The sequence below is a fragment of the Cucurbita pepo genome, chromosome LG17, assembly GCF_002806865.2.
Source record: "Cucurbita pepo subsp. pepo cultivar mu-cu-16 chromosome LG17, ASM280686v2, whole genome shotgun sequence".
Taxonomy (NCBI): Eukaryota; Viridiplantae; Streptophyta; class Magnoliopsida; order Cucurbitales; family Cucurbitaceae; genus Cucurbita; species Cucurbita pepo.
The window spans coordinates 431,913-447,987 of record NC_036654.1 but is presented as its reverse complement, the minus strand read 5'-3'; the positions used below and the strand labels follow the sequence as shown (position 1 = coordinate 447,987).

At 38.7% G+C, this 16,075-nt stretch overlaps 2 protein-coding genes across 6 annotated transcripts; one reads left to right on the top strand and one right to left on the bottom strand.

Annotated features, from left to right (window-relative positions):
- The first annotated feature begins 1,608 nt into the window (after nucleotides 1–1,608).
- LOC111778473 (peroxidase 40) lies at nucleotides 1,609–3,298 on the top strand. The gene is made up of 5 exons (XM_023658327.1): nucleotides 1,609–2,054; nucleotides 2,125–2,316; nucleotides 2,397–2,562; nucleotides 2,639–2,684; nucleotides 2,811–3,298. The coding sequence occupies exons 1-5, from the start codon at nucleotides 1,815–1,817 to the stop codon at nucleotides 3,166–3,168; spliced, it is 1,002 nt and encodes a 333-aa protein (XP_023514095.1). The 5' UTR covers nucleotides 1,609–1,814; the 3' UTR covers nucleotides 3,169–3,298.
- LOC111778472 (flowering time control protein FCA-like) lies at nucleotides 3,252–15,046 on the bottom strand. Of its 5 annotated transcripts, none has more exons than XM_023658322.1 (18): nucleotides 14,629–14,876; nucleotides 13,847–13,917; nucleotides 13,218–13,296; nucleotides 10,395–10,477; nucleotides 10,269–10,320; nucleotides 9,494–9,561; nucleotides 9,136–9,202; nucleotides 7,842–7,921; nucleotides 7,673–7,749; nucleotides 7,375–7,434; nucleotides 6,927–7,071; nucleotides 5,711–5,782; nucleotides 5,064–5,618; nucleotides 4,729–4,920; nucleotides 4,451–4,645; nucleotides 4,195–4,260; nucleotides 4,069–4,117; nucleotides 3,252–3,704 (listed from the first exon to the last, which is right to left on the bottom strand). In XM_023658322.1, the coding sequence occupies exons 1-17, from the start codon at nucleotides 14,756–14,758 to the stop codon at nucleotides 4,076–4,078; spliced, it is 2,034 nt and encodes a 677-aa protein (XP_023514090.1). In that variant the 5' UTR covers nucleotides 14,759–14,876; the 3' UTR covers nucleotides 3,252–3,704; nucleotides 4,069–4,075. The 5 variants fall into 5 exon arrangements, with proteins under 5 accessions (XP_023514090.1, XP_023514092.1, XP_023514091.1 ...); XM_023658324.1 differs by having other exon boundaries at nucleotides 3,252–3,656; XM_023658323.1 differs by having other exon boundaries at nucleotides 3,252–3,639.
- Nucleotides 15,047–16,075: the final 1,029 nt, after the last annotated feature.

Here is a 16,075-nt window from a genome sequence, read left to right as displayed (position 1 = left end):
GGAGGTTGGATGCTAGTTTTTGAGTGTGGGGTAGAAACCTACACGGGAGGAGGGGAGTGGTTGTGAAAATACAAACTCTAAACACTTCAACCAATTAAATGCACCAAAACACGTGTGCATGGATCCAGAGTACTTTTCCAGAATACATGATTCTCCTACATTACTTCCAAGTACGACAGACAACACCTCCTCTTCAACTCTACCTTCTGTCACAACCTAGCCGTTAGTAGACCATACTATGAAGAGAGTAGTTTGTGACCCTCAAGTAAATTGGTGACCCTAAGGTTGCGCTCATCCAGCCATGCAATTCTAGAGAAGTGGGTATTGAAGAGAAGACGATCCAAAAGCAAGATAAGGGCCACAAGTAGACAGGAGTGTTAAAGATAGGCTTGTTGAAGGAACGGGCCTTAACCTTGAAAGTTGGGGTTTCGAAGGGAATTTGGGCATGGAATTCTAGAGTCAAGTTCGTCTATATGAAATATGATTGCTCACTAAATTTAGTATCAATCGGATACTAGATGGACTCTTCACGACACTGTATGACTGTTTGCCAAAATGACGTCTACCCGAGGAGGATTGAAAATGCCTCAAAGTGTACCTTAGAGGAGGCATGACGTGAGCTCCCCACCATCCTTGGTCCTGTGGCCTAAGCGAGTTACCCATGTAGCACATACGTGTGTCATAGTGAGGGCAAGCGTTGCGAGACGAGTGTCTCAGGTTACTTCCTTTGAAATGGGTCTTTCAAGGACAGTACCGAGGCGACATAGGTGTGCCGATATTGCACCCTAGCTCAAGTGTCAGAGGGTGGATTATGCATCGTTATTCAGTACGGAGTCCGTAAATGACATGGCATGAGCATGGGAGGGCCAATGCCTCAATTGAACTTATGATGGATGGATGTTCAGGATGTTTCGATATTACGAAGAACACGTGAACCCATTCTCTGTCATGACCGAGTGAGTAGTAATGACCGATGACACTCCGTGAATTGGAATGATGTCAAGACATATGAGAAATGTTAATTGGGAATAACATGGTGAGATACAACGTCTCACATGAGAGACCTTGGCCTCGAGTAGAGGCAAAGTCGAACCGAGTAAAAAAAATGCTTTCCAAAATGAATTATTTTTAAAATCAGATGAATATGAGGGGGTGATTTGGATCATTTTAAGGGAGGCCATGCAGGAGAGCCCATTTCAGAGAAGCAATGAAGTAGTGACCTTGAAGATTGATGATCATCACTTCATTCAGAAGACCACAAACTTTAAAAGCCCAAAAAGGCTCTCATTCAAGCGAGCTACCTTTGGCAGCTGACCATGTGATCAGTTTAACCAAACATTTAGAACCCAATAAAAGTGGAGTTGTTGAGCCCTTAATTGAAGTGGTTATGAACCGTTCTCTGTCACAAACCTGCTGGAAAAAACAGAGCTTTGAAATCATCCACTCTACACCTGCTACATATCCCTCCCTCATCAAATCCACTTTCTACGACCAAATGCATTTCAGAGAGAACCGTCAATGTAAACATAGTTCAACTGGTTAAGATATATTCATGCCAAAATGGCTAAAATTTGACAGCCTTTCGACTCCAACTAATCTCATACTTGTGTTTCCGTGCTCCAACTAACACTTGGTACTTAGCCCTACCCAATGCCTATTTTGGCAAACTTGAGTTTGAAGTGAAAAAGCCCTCTCTCCACGTCTCACTTGTTATGTAGCAGTTGATTTCTAGCCTACTTTATGCATGTATATATAACAGAATCTCCCCCCATCGCCCTTATCATCTCCATTTCAGTTGCCTTTGGAATGCAAAAATGGCCAACTATCTCGCCTTCCATCTTTGTCTAATAATGTTCGAGCTTATAGCAGTCACTTCGGCGAACATGAAAGCATCATACGGAGGAGGGGATGAGAACCAGATGCCCTTCGGCACGCCCCCTTTCTGCCCCGAGGCAGAATCCATCATCTTCTATTGGGTCAAAACTGCCATTGCTGAGGACCCTCGAATGGCAGCGTCTCTGCTTCGACTCCATTTCCATGATTGCTTTGTCAATGTAAGTCATTGCTTTTCCTACTTTTTCAGTGGATTGATAGCTCTAATGAATGTGAACGTGTTTCGTGTAGGGGTGCGATGCTTCAGTGTTGTTGGACGATAACGACAACTTTGTTGGTGAGAAAACTGCAGCTCCAAATGCGAACTCGCTGAGAGGATTTGAAGTGATTGATGCCATCAAATCCGAGATCGAATCTGTTTGTCCACAGACAGTTTCATGTGCTGACATTCTTGCAATTGCAGCCCGAGACTCTGTCGTTCTTGTGCGTTTATCGACCATAGAATTCTAAGAGGAGTTACGAAAGGCGTTATTCTGATACTGTTTTTTCCAAATAATTTGCAGTCTGGAGGACCTGTGTGGAAAGTGGAATTTGGAAGAGGAGACAGCCTGAGTGCTAGCAAAACAGCAGCACAAAACAACATTCCTGCGCCTAACTCCACTGTGGCCACTCTAGTTTCAAAGTTCCAGAACCTTGGCCTTTCTCTCAGAGATATGGTTGCTCTCTCAGGTGATTTGGTTCGGTTCTCATCTTTCTTCGACTTTTCTTACCACTTTTTCGACTGAATGTTTCACTATCTATGAAGGGGCGCACACGCTGGGACTAGCACGATGTGTTTCATTCAGTTCTAGGCTGCAGAATAACGGGAACAGCCCTAACGAAGGAGCAAACCAAGAGTTCATCGAGTCACTAAAACAGCTCTGCTCAGAATCTGGTAACACCTCGACACTGGCCCNATGTGTTTCATTCAGTTCTAGGCTGCAGAATAACGGGAACAGTCCTAACGAAGGAGCAAACCAAGAGTTCATCGAGTCACTAAAACAGCTCTGCTCAGAATCTGGTAACACCTCGACACTGGCACATCTCGACCTTGTAACCCCAGTCATGTTCGACAACCAGTATTACATCAATCTTCTCACTGGAGAAGGGTTGCTCCAGTCTGATCAAGTTCTTGTAACTAGTGATCCCCAAACTAGAGAAATAGTAGAAACTTATGCTGTGGACCCGATTGCTTTCTTTGAAGACTTCAAGCAGTCAATGGTGAAAATGGGAAGCCTCAAACCACCCGTTGGAACACAGACAGTGATCCGAACTAACTGTCGTACTCCGAGCTAAGCTAGATTATGTTAAATTTCAATATCTAAGAGCACCAAAAATTGAACAAAAGATTATATAACTTGCTGAATTGGAGAAGGTACTATTGTCAACTAGTATTTCAAGTGAATGAATCATAGCTACAAAAGAAGGTACACGGATCCTCTTCCACTCCAGTTTTTAAGATGTAACAAAACAAAAGAACAGACAGTACATGCTGAGAGATTAATTTATAAGTACATACACGTTTATGAGGAATACAGAGATCTTAGCAATATGATACAACGATATCGGTATGTTATTAACTAAGCCAACGTATAGATCGTACAAGGCCACGCGTTGAGAGAATTTGCGGCCAACACAAACGCCATTGAAACGTTGCTCATCCCATCAGTGGTTTCTGCACCTTACAAAGCTGCTCTCTGCCTCAGAGCTTCAAGGCAGAGGGGGACTAGTTTCTTCATTTCAAAACTTAAATAGCAGATGCACCAGCTGAAGACCAAATAGTTCTACCATAGTAAAGGAGCTTATGTGATTCATAATACCTCCAAGGAAATCTAAAAACAACCCAATTCATTATTTCTTAAGTAAAGAACATCTCAACATTAGTCTAACAGTATGCATATCCATGACGCTTCCTTATTTCATGGCTTTTCAATTATATAATTAAGCCCATTCATACATTCCATTAATTAGATGGTATAGGAGTCTATGACGCTTTCATTTGTATTTTCTGATATACAATTGAGCTTAAGAATATAGTTTCCAAACCTAATTAATTGGATAACAGAATGTCTGACCGTCTTAATTAATATTTTTTTAACACATCTACGTATCACTCTGCTCGCCCTAATCCCAATCTCGGTGGAGTTAAACTCTTACAAGCCAAATATATACCACAAATGGAGTTAGAAAACCAACCTGCTGATTATTTATTTTTCCATGCCCACTCTTGATTCGCCTGAGGTCCCTGAGGTACATAGCCAATTGCATGAAGTTGACTCGGGAAAAGTGAAGTGGCTGAATTCAAATACAAGCACAACATACCTGGTGGAAGCGAGTAGGATCATTTACTGAGCTATTAACTGTCTGCAATTGTGTATAAGCACCTTCCTGCATAAGAACAGAATAAGTTACATACAAAATACATAAACAAGGCCAGAGTCATATAAGAATCCAAGATATTAAATTATCCAAGAAGTCCACCGTCATATAATGAGGTGAACCAGCCAAAATGAATAAACAATTGCCCGAGCTTTCAATGCAATAATGAAAACTGAAACTGCTAATAGACAAGACAGACCTGTGAATGGAATGAAGGTTGCTGTAGCGGCTGAGGGTGGGGCATCCGTGTCTGGAACTGAGCTTGAAGCTGGGCTTGCGGAGTTTGAAAGAGTTGCTGGGCAGATAGTAGTTGAGGATGTGGCTGGTTATGGGGCTGCAGTACTGGTGGCTTTGGTTGATGCTCAATCACCGAAAGCTCTTCAGGCTTCTCCCACTGCAGGTTTTTACACATGAGAGTATAAACCACACAAATCAAAGCAAAATCTTTATGAAAATGGAAGCTTCAAAGAAACTCACCTTACTCTCACCGGTTACACTGTTGTAATAGTATTTGTAACCATCAGGAGAAGTGTGCTCTGTCCAATTGCATTTTAGAGGAGCTACAAGTTGGGTATTTATAGCTACAAGAGGGCCCATAGATGAACGTGTATCTGAAGTTGCAGAAGTGGCACTGGAAGCTGTATGTGGCACAACCCCCGCCCAGTGAGACTGCAAGGGCATTTAAAACAACAGATATTCAATGCCCAACCTTAAATTGAGGGATCAAAAAGTTTGATGGTCTCATGCACATCAACAAATCCAAACATATTCTATAGTATAGAGAAACCCCCTTGCTATTACTCATTACCTACCTGCTGCTTAATAGTCTGGGAACTTGGCTGCAATGTTGAACTTTGACTTGATGGTTGTATCAGCTGCAACTGCTGCTGTATCTGAGAGAATGCCTGCTGGGAAGACTGAAAACTAGCCTCCAGGGTTTGTTTTTGCTGTGACAGCATGTGAGCCAACCGAGAAGGTGAGCTCTGACGTGGCTGAAGCTGCTGTTGGTTAGGAGCAGTAGCATGGGATTGTAAGTTCATAGTCAGAGGAGTCTGTGTGGCTGCAGCAGATGAGGCACTCTGCTGGATCATAGCTTGAGATACGGCCAACTGTGAACCTAAGCCAGGTGACTCTTGTGAAGGTGCAGGCCGACTAAAGGGCATTTGACTAGAAGAATTAAAATTCGGCGGTTGACTATGCCGCTGTACTGATGCTGGAGATGTATGTGTCTGAGAATAGGAGGTCGGAGCATGAGAGTGCAATTGACTCGGAGGTGGCAATTGTTTCGGTGACTGAACAGCCTTTAGCACTGGTGACGTTTGCAGGCCCAGTGGTGGATGTTGACTTGCTGATGACTGAATAAAATTCTAATAAAATTAAGATGAGGTTAGATAACATTGGAAATGGCTAGGATACAATCTAGCAGGTAACCTAAAACCATAAATCAGCGTTAAATTACCAGTGGAGAAGTTGAGGATCCAGGATTGACTATCCCTTGGGTGGGACCTCTAAACCTACTAGCAGGACCACTCTAAAAAACATTGCAAGCAAACTAGTTAACAGAATAAGAATGGGTCATTAACAGAGATATGCAAAGTACATCCATTACCCACCGATTACCTCTCAAGAGTATAATCATATGCGAGGTAAAAAAGAGGCCAGAGAAAGGAAAAGATAATTTATAACATTAAACAGAAACATTATCCACGATGACGACTCCGATGATTCATTTCATCACTCATAACTGAAAACAGTCCAAAACTTGATCATAACATCAAGTGACTTGATGACCAAATTTTATCATCCCTTTCAGTATCATCAGTAAAATATTAAGTAAAAAACAAATCAATAGTTGTGGAGAACAATTAGATGCAATTAACTGAACCCAAGCAAGAAGCTAAAGACACACCATATTAACTTTAAGATTGCACTTCCAGACAGAGCAGTGCCCTCCAGTAGGAAACTTATTTTCATGTTTTCAGCGTCCTCGAGGACGGTTTTAGTGGGGGAGGTCTATAAGCAAACTTATTTTCAGGTTTTTAGTAGGCCATCAAAATTAAGAATTTTTTCATGTACTTGTATGTTGATAATGTCCAATCGAAAGGCCTCTTAATTACACATATCAGCTGCACCTAGGTAGATTCTATCATATCATTCTGTAGCATGCTTTGAAGTTCAACAGATGAGGTTTCTTACCTAGAAAGAGACAAGGCAATATCCAATACAAGGATCATACAGAATAGGTTTTGTAAAATGCTTGTGCCAAAGCTCTTTGATTAACAATTAGGTTGGCTTATCTAACATCAAGATAAACGTGAACGTTAAACTATTAAAGGTTGACCAATCATAAAAGGAGGAAGTTGAAAACTCTGAGGCTATGTAGTTCAAGCTTTCAAGTCCACCTAATAAAATATTAATATCTTATGAGTTCTCCCATGAAAAATATGGCTTCGTCGTAATGGCTTAGATACAGAGCAGGTAAGTCAAACCAAATACCGCACATACTATAACCAACACTAAAGCATAACTCAACTAGTTAAGGGATATATCTTTGACTAAAAGGTTAGAGATGTGAAAATTGAGCTTTAGTTGAGGAAAATGAAAGAATATACCAAGCATAAATCACAACATGAACAACCCTTAAAATTACATGTCAAAAGATAATAATAAATTACCAAATTCAAAGGCAATCCCATTTCACTGGACCTAGGAGGCAATTGACCCCCAAAGGTATGAACACCAGCATCAACAGGTGGCCTAAAACCTCGTACATCAATTGGAATTCGATCACCCATAAATTCACCAAAATTAGGCATTGGTCTGCTAAGAACACAACAGAATCAAGAGCATGAGTAGAAAACATTAAGACAATGCAAGGAGTGACCTCAACAATGACTATCAAAAAATGGCTCAAGGGAAAATATCAGCTACCACATGCGTTAAATTCGTGACCTCTAACTGCATCTCCCTTTTGAAATCCTTTTACAATTATAATTATTTTCGGCCAATGCCAATTGGAGTGTATTTTTATTCCTACTATGTTTTGGTACTTCTAATTGGATCAATGAAAATTTGGTGTTCTGATTTCTATTTATGCACAACACTAAAAAACAACGGCCATGCCTTGGCCCAGGTGCTTGAAGACGAGAACCAAAACCTGGACCTCCGAATGCAGGAGTGCCCCTGAAAAAGCAAGATACTCAATTTATAAATATTATTAATGATAAAAAGTAGTGGACGGGTGTAGAATACATGAAACAATAAATGAAGCAAGGGCCAAATTACAAAACAAGTCATTAAATATACCCATTAAAACGAAGTTCAAACCAAGATTTAATAAAATGCGAAATAAGAAAATAATGGTGGTGGAAGGCCTCAAAGAACCTATTTTCAATTTCAAAATTTGATCATGAAGGCTCACATCATATCAAACCTTGAATCTCCAGATCTAGGCTTCTTCGGGTCAGCAAAGCGAACACTTAATGGCTGATCACAACCCTATATGTAGTAAAGGAAATTCATCATGTAATAGGCTTCAGTAATAAATACTGCAGAAAAAAGAAACATAAACTCTAGAAAGATAGACTTACTCTCATTGTATAGATTCCATTAAGTGCATTTATAGCTGCCAGTGCCATATCCCTATGAGAGTACTTCACGAATCCACATCCTTCAAAATTGCATGACTTAGACACATATGGAAAGTCAAAATAATAGTAGGGAGAGTAATAACGATGGTGATGACAAGCTTTGGATCTAATAGTTGACTGGCCTATTACACAGTAGTGAACAGCTGAAGATGCTTAAAGTTATATTGCCATCACTGGATGAGCGAAGTTATTCATCCAATACAATTAACTACATTCTTTTTTCCTCAACAAATTTTTCTCCAAAGAGTCATCTTGTATTGATATTAGAAGACATTTTACGAACTTCCGTTATTAAAATCAATAATCATAAAAAAAAAAAAAAAANCCCCCATCACACATGCACACACACAAAAGGTCTTCACAATCATTTAATAACAGAATAAACTAAAGAAACATAAAGAGACAATAAGAAATAACTTGACATGACCCAAACTGATTCAATTGCACTCTACCTTGGGGTAAGTGAATTGGTTGGGTCTACAATTGTAACAACCCAGATCCACCGCTAGCAGATATTGTCCTCTTTGGGCTTCCCTTTCAGGCTTTCCCTCAAGGCTTTAAAACGCGTCTGCTAGGGGAAGGTTTCCACACCCTTATACAGGGTGTTTTGTTCTCCTCCACATTGGGGACATCACAACAGTAACCTAACCTCATTACAGGACGCTTGGTAGAATAGTCCAATTCACTCAGTGATAAGTTTATCAAAGATTGCCTAATAAATAGTTACATATTCTTAGTTTCACCTTTTCTAATTCCTAAAAAGGAAGCAGCAACTCTTGAAAGAAGATTGGGGAATCTACGTTGGGAGAGAGGCAAATGGGAAGATCAATACCTTAGGGTAATTTTGGGGGGTTGGCTACACTGCCAATTGCAAGAGGTAGACTTGGAGCTTGGAAATCAGCTAAGAGAAATGAGGTATTGTTGGCCAAATGGCTTTGGAAATCAGCTAAGAGAAGAGAGGACAGTCCTGTGACACGATTTGGGAGTTCAAGAGTTGATGAGGTTTAATGCCTCTTTATGGGCATCGGTCGCATGGTTCTTTTGTAATTATGATCCCAATATGATTCCATCCCATGTCAAATAATAGTCAACCGATAATGAACATCTTAGTCATTTACACTTAAAATATAAATTAACATGCATCATCCACATTACACAAGAACAAAAACATGTATCGACTTCAAGCAATCAAAACATTGCTTAAAACATGATCAAATAAATTTGAAAGGCATACCACGACTTTGCCTCATTTCATCCCGCATAAGGTAAACATCTTCAACTACTCCATATTGAGAAAAGATCTGGGAACAAAAATATATTAATGTCTAGAGATAGTGGAAGTAACCAAATGATTTTACTCCATGTAAAAGCACTAAGAAGATAAAGGCGTACACGCCTCCACAACCAAAAACTAAGTGACAGCATACATTTGGCCAAAACTCTGATGATAATTAGTTTCAAAGAGCTCAACAAAACCAAAGTTGATAATCAATTTGATGGCTCAAAAAAGAGAAAGGAAAAGAAGTAGAAACGGATAACATGTGATAGCAATATCGAGATTAAAAAGGCTTAACCACACGGTTATAACATACTTCCTTGACTTCTTTTTCTGAGGCTTGTTTATTTAGGGAACCAACAAACAATTTGTACTCAACTGCACCTACAGAAAATAAGTAATGAGAAAAATCAATAAAATCATAAATGGAAAGTTTTTTTGTAGACAGATTCACCATTCAACCGATTTGGATCCTGAAGGAGCAAAAAGTCCCCATATATGCAGTTATCATAAGATGGTGAGAAGGAAATATGACGGCGCAGAATTGAAGGAACTAGCTACATTTCCCCTTTGTGGGGAAGGTGGTTGAAGACATGCCTGATTCCACATCGACTAATTATCGTTCTTTAAGATTTGATACTAAAAAATAAAAGCTAGGTGGTAATGCTCAAAACGACAGTTTCAAAGAAGTTAGTTTAGAGTGAGGTTCCACATCATTAAGGGGTGCAACACGAGGAACACGAGGACTTCCCTAAGGGGTCACCCAACTTAGTACTATTCTCACTCGAGCAGGCTTGAGGTACCACGCCATTAACATTCTGGCGTTCTACTTCAATCACCCGGTGTCCATATTGAAATTCATATCTCGGTCCAAATTTCTTTTTACCCAAACCCATTTTCAAAATTGAATTTCTCCACCATAACAATCAAAGTTTTTTTATAAAAAAAAAAATCAGGCTAATACTACTGACTCGGGAATTTAATCCCCTCACCCGCACCCTAGAACACAAAAAAGAGAAGGGGAAAGGGAAGAAAAAGATTGATGAAGGTTAATAAATGAAAGACAAAATCCAGATTCAAGAGTCAATTACCAAGGCGCTCTCGCTCTCCATCCGCATATCTAACTTGAATCGGGCCTGATCCCTGTAAACATATTTAATAAAATATGGTAGCATTGCATACGAGACAGATAAATAATAATTGGGAAGGAAACTCACCCCAGGAAGGGTATGTTGATTGTGCAAATTCCTAATTGCTCTATCAGCTTCTTCTGAGGTTGTATATTTTACAAAACAACACCCTGCATGAGTAAAGGTTGTTCTGATTTGACTACGTTGGATCATAACTTTGTATTTATGGTGTTACACTTATGAGTGAACAGACATGTAGACAGACATTTACATTTAGCCACTGAAAAAGCTACAACTGTCACATGGAAAATTAATGCTACATCCACATTCAACATTTCATTACAATCTACAGAAAGGCCAACTTCACGGTTACGAGAATAAAAATAAAGATAACATCGACTACAAAATCATCAAAATTTAGTAGAAAGGGATAGAAACACTTAGGAAGATATTGGAAAAGAACACCAAGAACCCCTTAAGTTTCATAAGGATTCAAAGATAACCTACTGAAAAGATAACAAATTGCATCTGGAGAATATAAGCACACAATTTTAATTCCATTCATTCAGTACAAACAGGGCCAACCGTAGAGAGAAACTATAGAAAGCAGCAGCATGAGGTGGTGACTATATTCCACGCTCAACAACCCCCGCAGGAAAAGATTTGAAACATATAAGCAACCACTAGTTACCCATCTCAGGCCCAACAGAATAGCTAATAGACGGGAAAAGTTCAAGTGTTGCAAAAGCCAGTCAAGAAGTTCTCAGCGTCGAGCATTAGGAATAAGCTAGCATAAACGCTAACGTGGACATTATGACTGCCTAAATAATCTTTGAGATTGTGATCCTTGTCTATATTCACTAGGACCACCACCATTAGTATCGAATGATTATCATGGCATAAAGAAGCCACAAGCTTTCCACTTGGAGGCCATTGATAAATTTTTTACATTTCCATGTCATGAATATCAGTCTTCCATTACCGAGACAATGTCTCACTTTGAACAAACTTGAAGAAAATATCGTATCCCAGCACTAAAACTAAAATTTAATAGGATAAGCTAGTAATTATGAGGTCAAACAGCCTACCTTCCAACAAATACATGAAAATTTAGTCGCATTCACTCGCTCTATAAAACAACTTGCTGTAATCACAGAAGGCACATTGATCATAGGCTACATGCAGCCATGAAATACGTTAAGTAAAAGCCCTCAGAAACCATATACTCAAACAACTTCATTATTTATCCTTATCAAGACCTTAAATAACAAAATTGCAAAAGGTTTGGAAATGACAATGACAATGCCTCCTACTACCAACTAAAGCAGAGAACTTGAACAGGAAGATACAATATCATCCAAAATAGAGTGGCCTTCCAAATGTATAAATTCAGGTGCTTGTGCAACTATTCATCCAACAAAAATATTGAATCTACACTAAGCACGGAACATCCAAAATACTACAAATGCCTCTTTCCATGCCACTGCAATAAAAATGAATCCTCCGAAGCTCAACATGGTTGCACTGACAGCCGCATCACTTTGCCACAATCAATTCTACAGTGAGGACTTACTAATTACCCTCCTTTTATAGCTCCAGGAGAATTGTTTTTGTAACTCCTAAGATCTAGGCCTTTGTATATTATAACTTCATACGTTTGAAAAAATTTCTGGAACTTCTAGATTCCAGAAAGAAAGAGAGTAAAAGGCAGTGAGGATTTATCCTGCCAAAATGCAACATTTGCACGGGGTAGTGTCCACAATAGTGATAAAAACATTTATATGGACCAGAAAATGCACAATCATATGTCACAACCAACAAAGACACAGGATCTCCTTGTGCAAGCTGAAGAAAAGTCAAAAACTTCGAACTACAGGAGATAAACATCCAGGGTGAAGTCTAGGCTGGATTCACAAGTTTGTGAACTTTGAAAACACCGCAAACCCAATAAAATTAATCGAGAATGAAAACCTCCTAAGACAAATTTTACAAAGCAACAGTGACAAGTTCAGCAACTGAGCTACGAGAAATGTGGGCTAAGAGGATGAGTTTCAAGTGGTCAGAAAGGTAAAGTTACAGGATGCAGAAGAACTCCCAAAGAGTCTGCTTGGGACAGAAAATAATTAAAAAGGGAACAATAGTTTTATCATAATATATCAAGAAGGCAACAAACCAAACCATGTTCTCCGTACCATAATAGACTTAACCTACTCAGAGAAACATACAGGCAGCCTGAAAATCTTGAGACTCATCCATTCATTCTGTGAATATCATAGAACTAAGCTATCAGTTACCAACTATTCAACAATCATACACCTCACAAAATCCATTCTGAATCGACAAGTCAATACAACTTCATACCCATCGCCATTTTATATTCCACATCAATCACAATTCAAAGTTTAAAACCATTTAAAAAGACCACATTCACCACAATAAGAAAAACACATTCAATGCTTCCAAACATACAATATATTAACATCAATTTTTTTATTAAAAAACGTGTATTTTCTAAATTTATAATTCTGTACATTTGTTGAACTATTAAACATCCTGACATAAAAAAAAGCTAAACTGCTGGCAGCAGACACTCCCATTACAAAAAAAAAAAAAAAACTTTTTGGGTTATATATCCTTCATTGCTGCAGCTAGTCAGCTACTATCACAAGGCACGGTCTTTTGTGCTCCACTGCCATACAAAACTTGATATTATAGCAGGTTTACATGCCTTGTCTTCTTCTTGTTTGACATGATGGACAAAAAGTTAGGATCGCAACCAAAACCAACAAGCACCAAACTTGTTGCACAAACAAACTGAGACGAGCTCACGATTTCTTCGAGCCTCTCAAAACCTGAAATGACATGCGTATGAACCAAAAGTGATTCATACAAAACAGAAGTTATGCTTACCTTGTTGCTGACCTGTTCTCTTATCCTTTATCAAAGCTACTTCAATTACATTTCCATGTTCTTCAAACAATGGGCGAATCTGGCATCAAATAAGCAAAAAAAAAAATAGCTAAGAAACATGTTTACGTGAACGAAAATCAAAATAAAACCAAATGAAGGTCATTTAAAAGGGCATACCAAGACCACTAAATGAAGTCATTAATAGATTACAATGGCTCCAGGAGATATTGATCATAAACAAAGGGTATCCACAAAAACACTTGGTTACATGACCCCAAATATAGCATAAAAGTGACCTATACACACTTTCCAAGAACCCTTACTCTCTCCAATCCTCCTATTTCTCTCAAACCATATGTCCTAAGAAAGATAGTGCAAAAACTACCCTGACACAAAAGACATTTGTCCAGAAAATGGACGGTGAAAAACAGCTTCCTCCATCATACCATTACATCTCAATGAAAACTGTCTCTTGTTTCAAAAGAAAGTGAAAACATTTCGTCATCTCTAGACACGCATCCAGACTTACCATATCAGACACGTATTGCTTCAATGAGAAATGCAGTGAAAACAGTTGGGAGAATTTACTACATGACCTTTTAACAAACATAAAGAACACAAAAGCTTACATCTTCTTCTGTAATTGTCCTTGGAACAGATCCAACAAACAGCTTGGCAAAACTGCTTCCGTCCTGATGATCTGAAGACAGAACATGGTGACATTAGCCAGATGCAAGATTAGCGAAGATGCGCTATGAAAATATAAGAACTAAACTAAAAATATCTCACATATTGATCATTCAGAAATTTAAAACCAATCAACCTCTTAATGAGAGTCTATGTTTCTTCTCATAAATATATTAAGCTCAATAAACATTGTACAAAGCGGGTAAAACATTTTTCTGAGTGTTCGCATCCCATCTCAATATTTATCAATTATCACAACACACGTGATTTAATGATTAAATCATCGCACACACAAAGCTCAAAGCATCTTGTGAAAAAATGAATTAGGATGACAAAGAGTTAACACAATATAACGATAGATTTTAGAGAGAAAACCGGCCCATCGATGGCTAACATTTGCATGAAGCTTCCTTTTTCTTTTTCTCCTCTATTGGGGGCCAATCGGGATAGAGGCAATCCAAAGAACTACACATCGATACTAAAGTTCCTTTTCAACTACATAATTCAAACCTTGCATAAAGTTTATACCACATAGAGCTAGTCGATAACGAGATAATTGCAGGCAAAGAATGTTCAGAATTTGATAGAACTGACCAAAGCACAATAAGTAAATAGAACTAAGAAAGCGAAGCCTGACAAGAAAAGAACTGAAAAAGAATTACCTAGAGCTCTTAGCAAGGGAAAAAGAAGAGACTGCAATTAAATTAATCCACAAAAATGTTACCTGGAGAACTTCCACGGCCGGAGAAAGGATACCCCCGTTTCTGCCCTGCAACAGGTGGCGGCTGGAAATTGGACCCAAAACCACCGCCAGTACCGGGAATTGGACGGAATCCCCCGGCAGTTCCTCCCATTGGACGAAAATCAGCAGCTCCACCGGGAGTAGAGTAGCGCGGTGGGCTGTCGAAAGGCCGACGGTGACCAACGCCGCCGCTGAACTTATTGGGACTTCGGCGACTGTCGTGGTGGTTCACGGGGGAGTCGCTGAAGCGAGAAGGAGGTGCAGAGTAACGATAAGGGTGGGAATCTTGGTCGGGGCCATAGCGGTCTCCTCTGTGCCTATCCAGCTTTGCCGAAGTGAGAAATGGAAAGCCCAAATTTGTGAAGTCGTCTTGGGGAGAGTGATTGTAGAAAAGTGAAGCGAAATTTCAAAATCTAAGCGGTCGGTACTTCGGGTTTGGGGAGGCGAAGGGGAGATGGAGTCAGACTCGGAAGGACAAGAGGAATCCCGCGCTGTCAGACAAAGGAGGGAAGCAGAAATAATAATATTAATAATAAACAATTAAGTAATACGTGGGCCGGAAAACAGGCCTAGGAAATCCAGTGGGCCATTTGGGCATTATTTTCTTTAAAACGGCCCATTGGGCCTTGGGTCCATACACTCATATGGGCTCAATCTAAACTAGAGATAATGAGAATGAATGGCCCGACTTTAAAAGATATTACGGCCCAACTTAATATGATCCTGAAGTCCATAATCAAACTCCACCAATAATTAATTAAATCCAATTCTTAATTTGCAAGAGTGTCACGTCATATAGCCTTACACGTCGATAATATGTAACTTTAACCAACTAATTATGCTTTAAATTATAATATAAAATCAATAATGCAGTGTTTTATGTGCAAAATAATTTTAAAATATGTGTTGATTGGGATTAGAATCATTCTTCTTTGTGTCGGCTTACTATTTAAAATATATATATATATATAAGAGTCGAAATTCAAAGAATGTGAGAACATGATATGCCTCATCCACATCTTCCTTTCTAATTTAAAAGGCATTTTATTTTTGGTGCTCTTTTATGAGTTGCCACCAAACTACTTATAATCATCACTGAATTTTATTCATTTAATGCTAAATAAAGCCTTTCTTTTTCTTTTCTTTTCTTTTTTTTTTCTTTTTTCTTCTTTAATGTTCATCTCCTTTGGCCATCAACAATTAAATAAATGCCCCATCTACATCACACTTCTCCCACTCTCCATTTTGCTATATTAATATTATTATTTTAATTATTTCCATTCAAATTTCAAATTTTAAATGTATACTTCAGAACAATAAATTTTTATTTTTTTTACAATTTATGACATTGAAAATATTAATATAATTTAAAATTATAAAAAAAAAAAAAAAAAAAAAAAAAAAAAAAAAAAAAAAAAAAAAAAAAAAA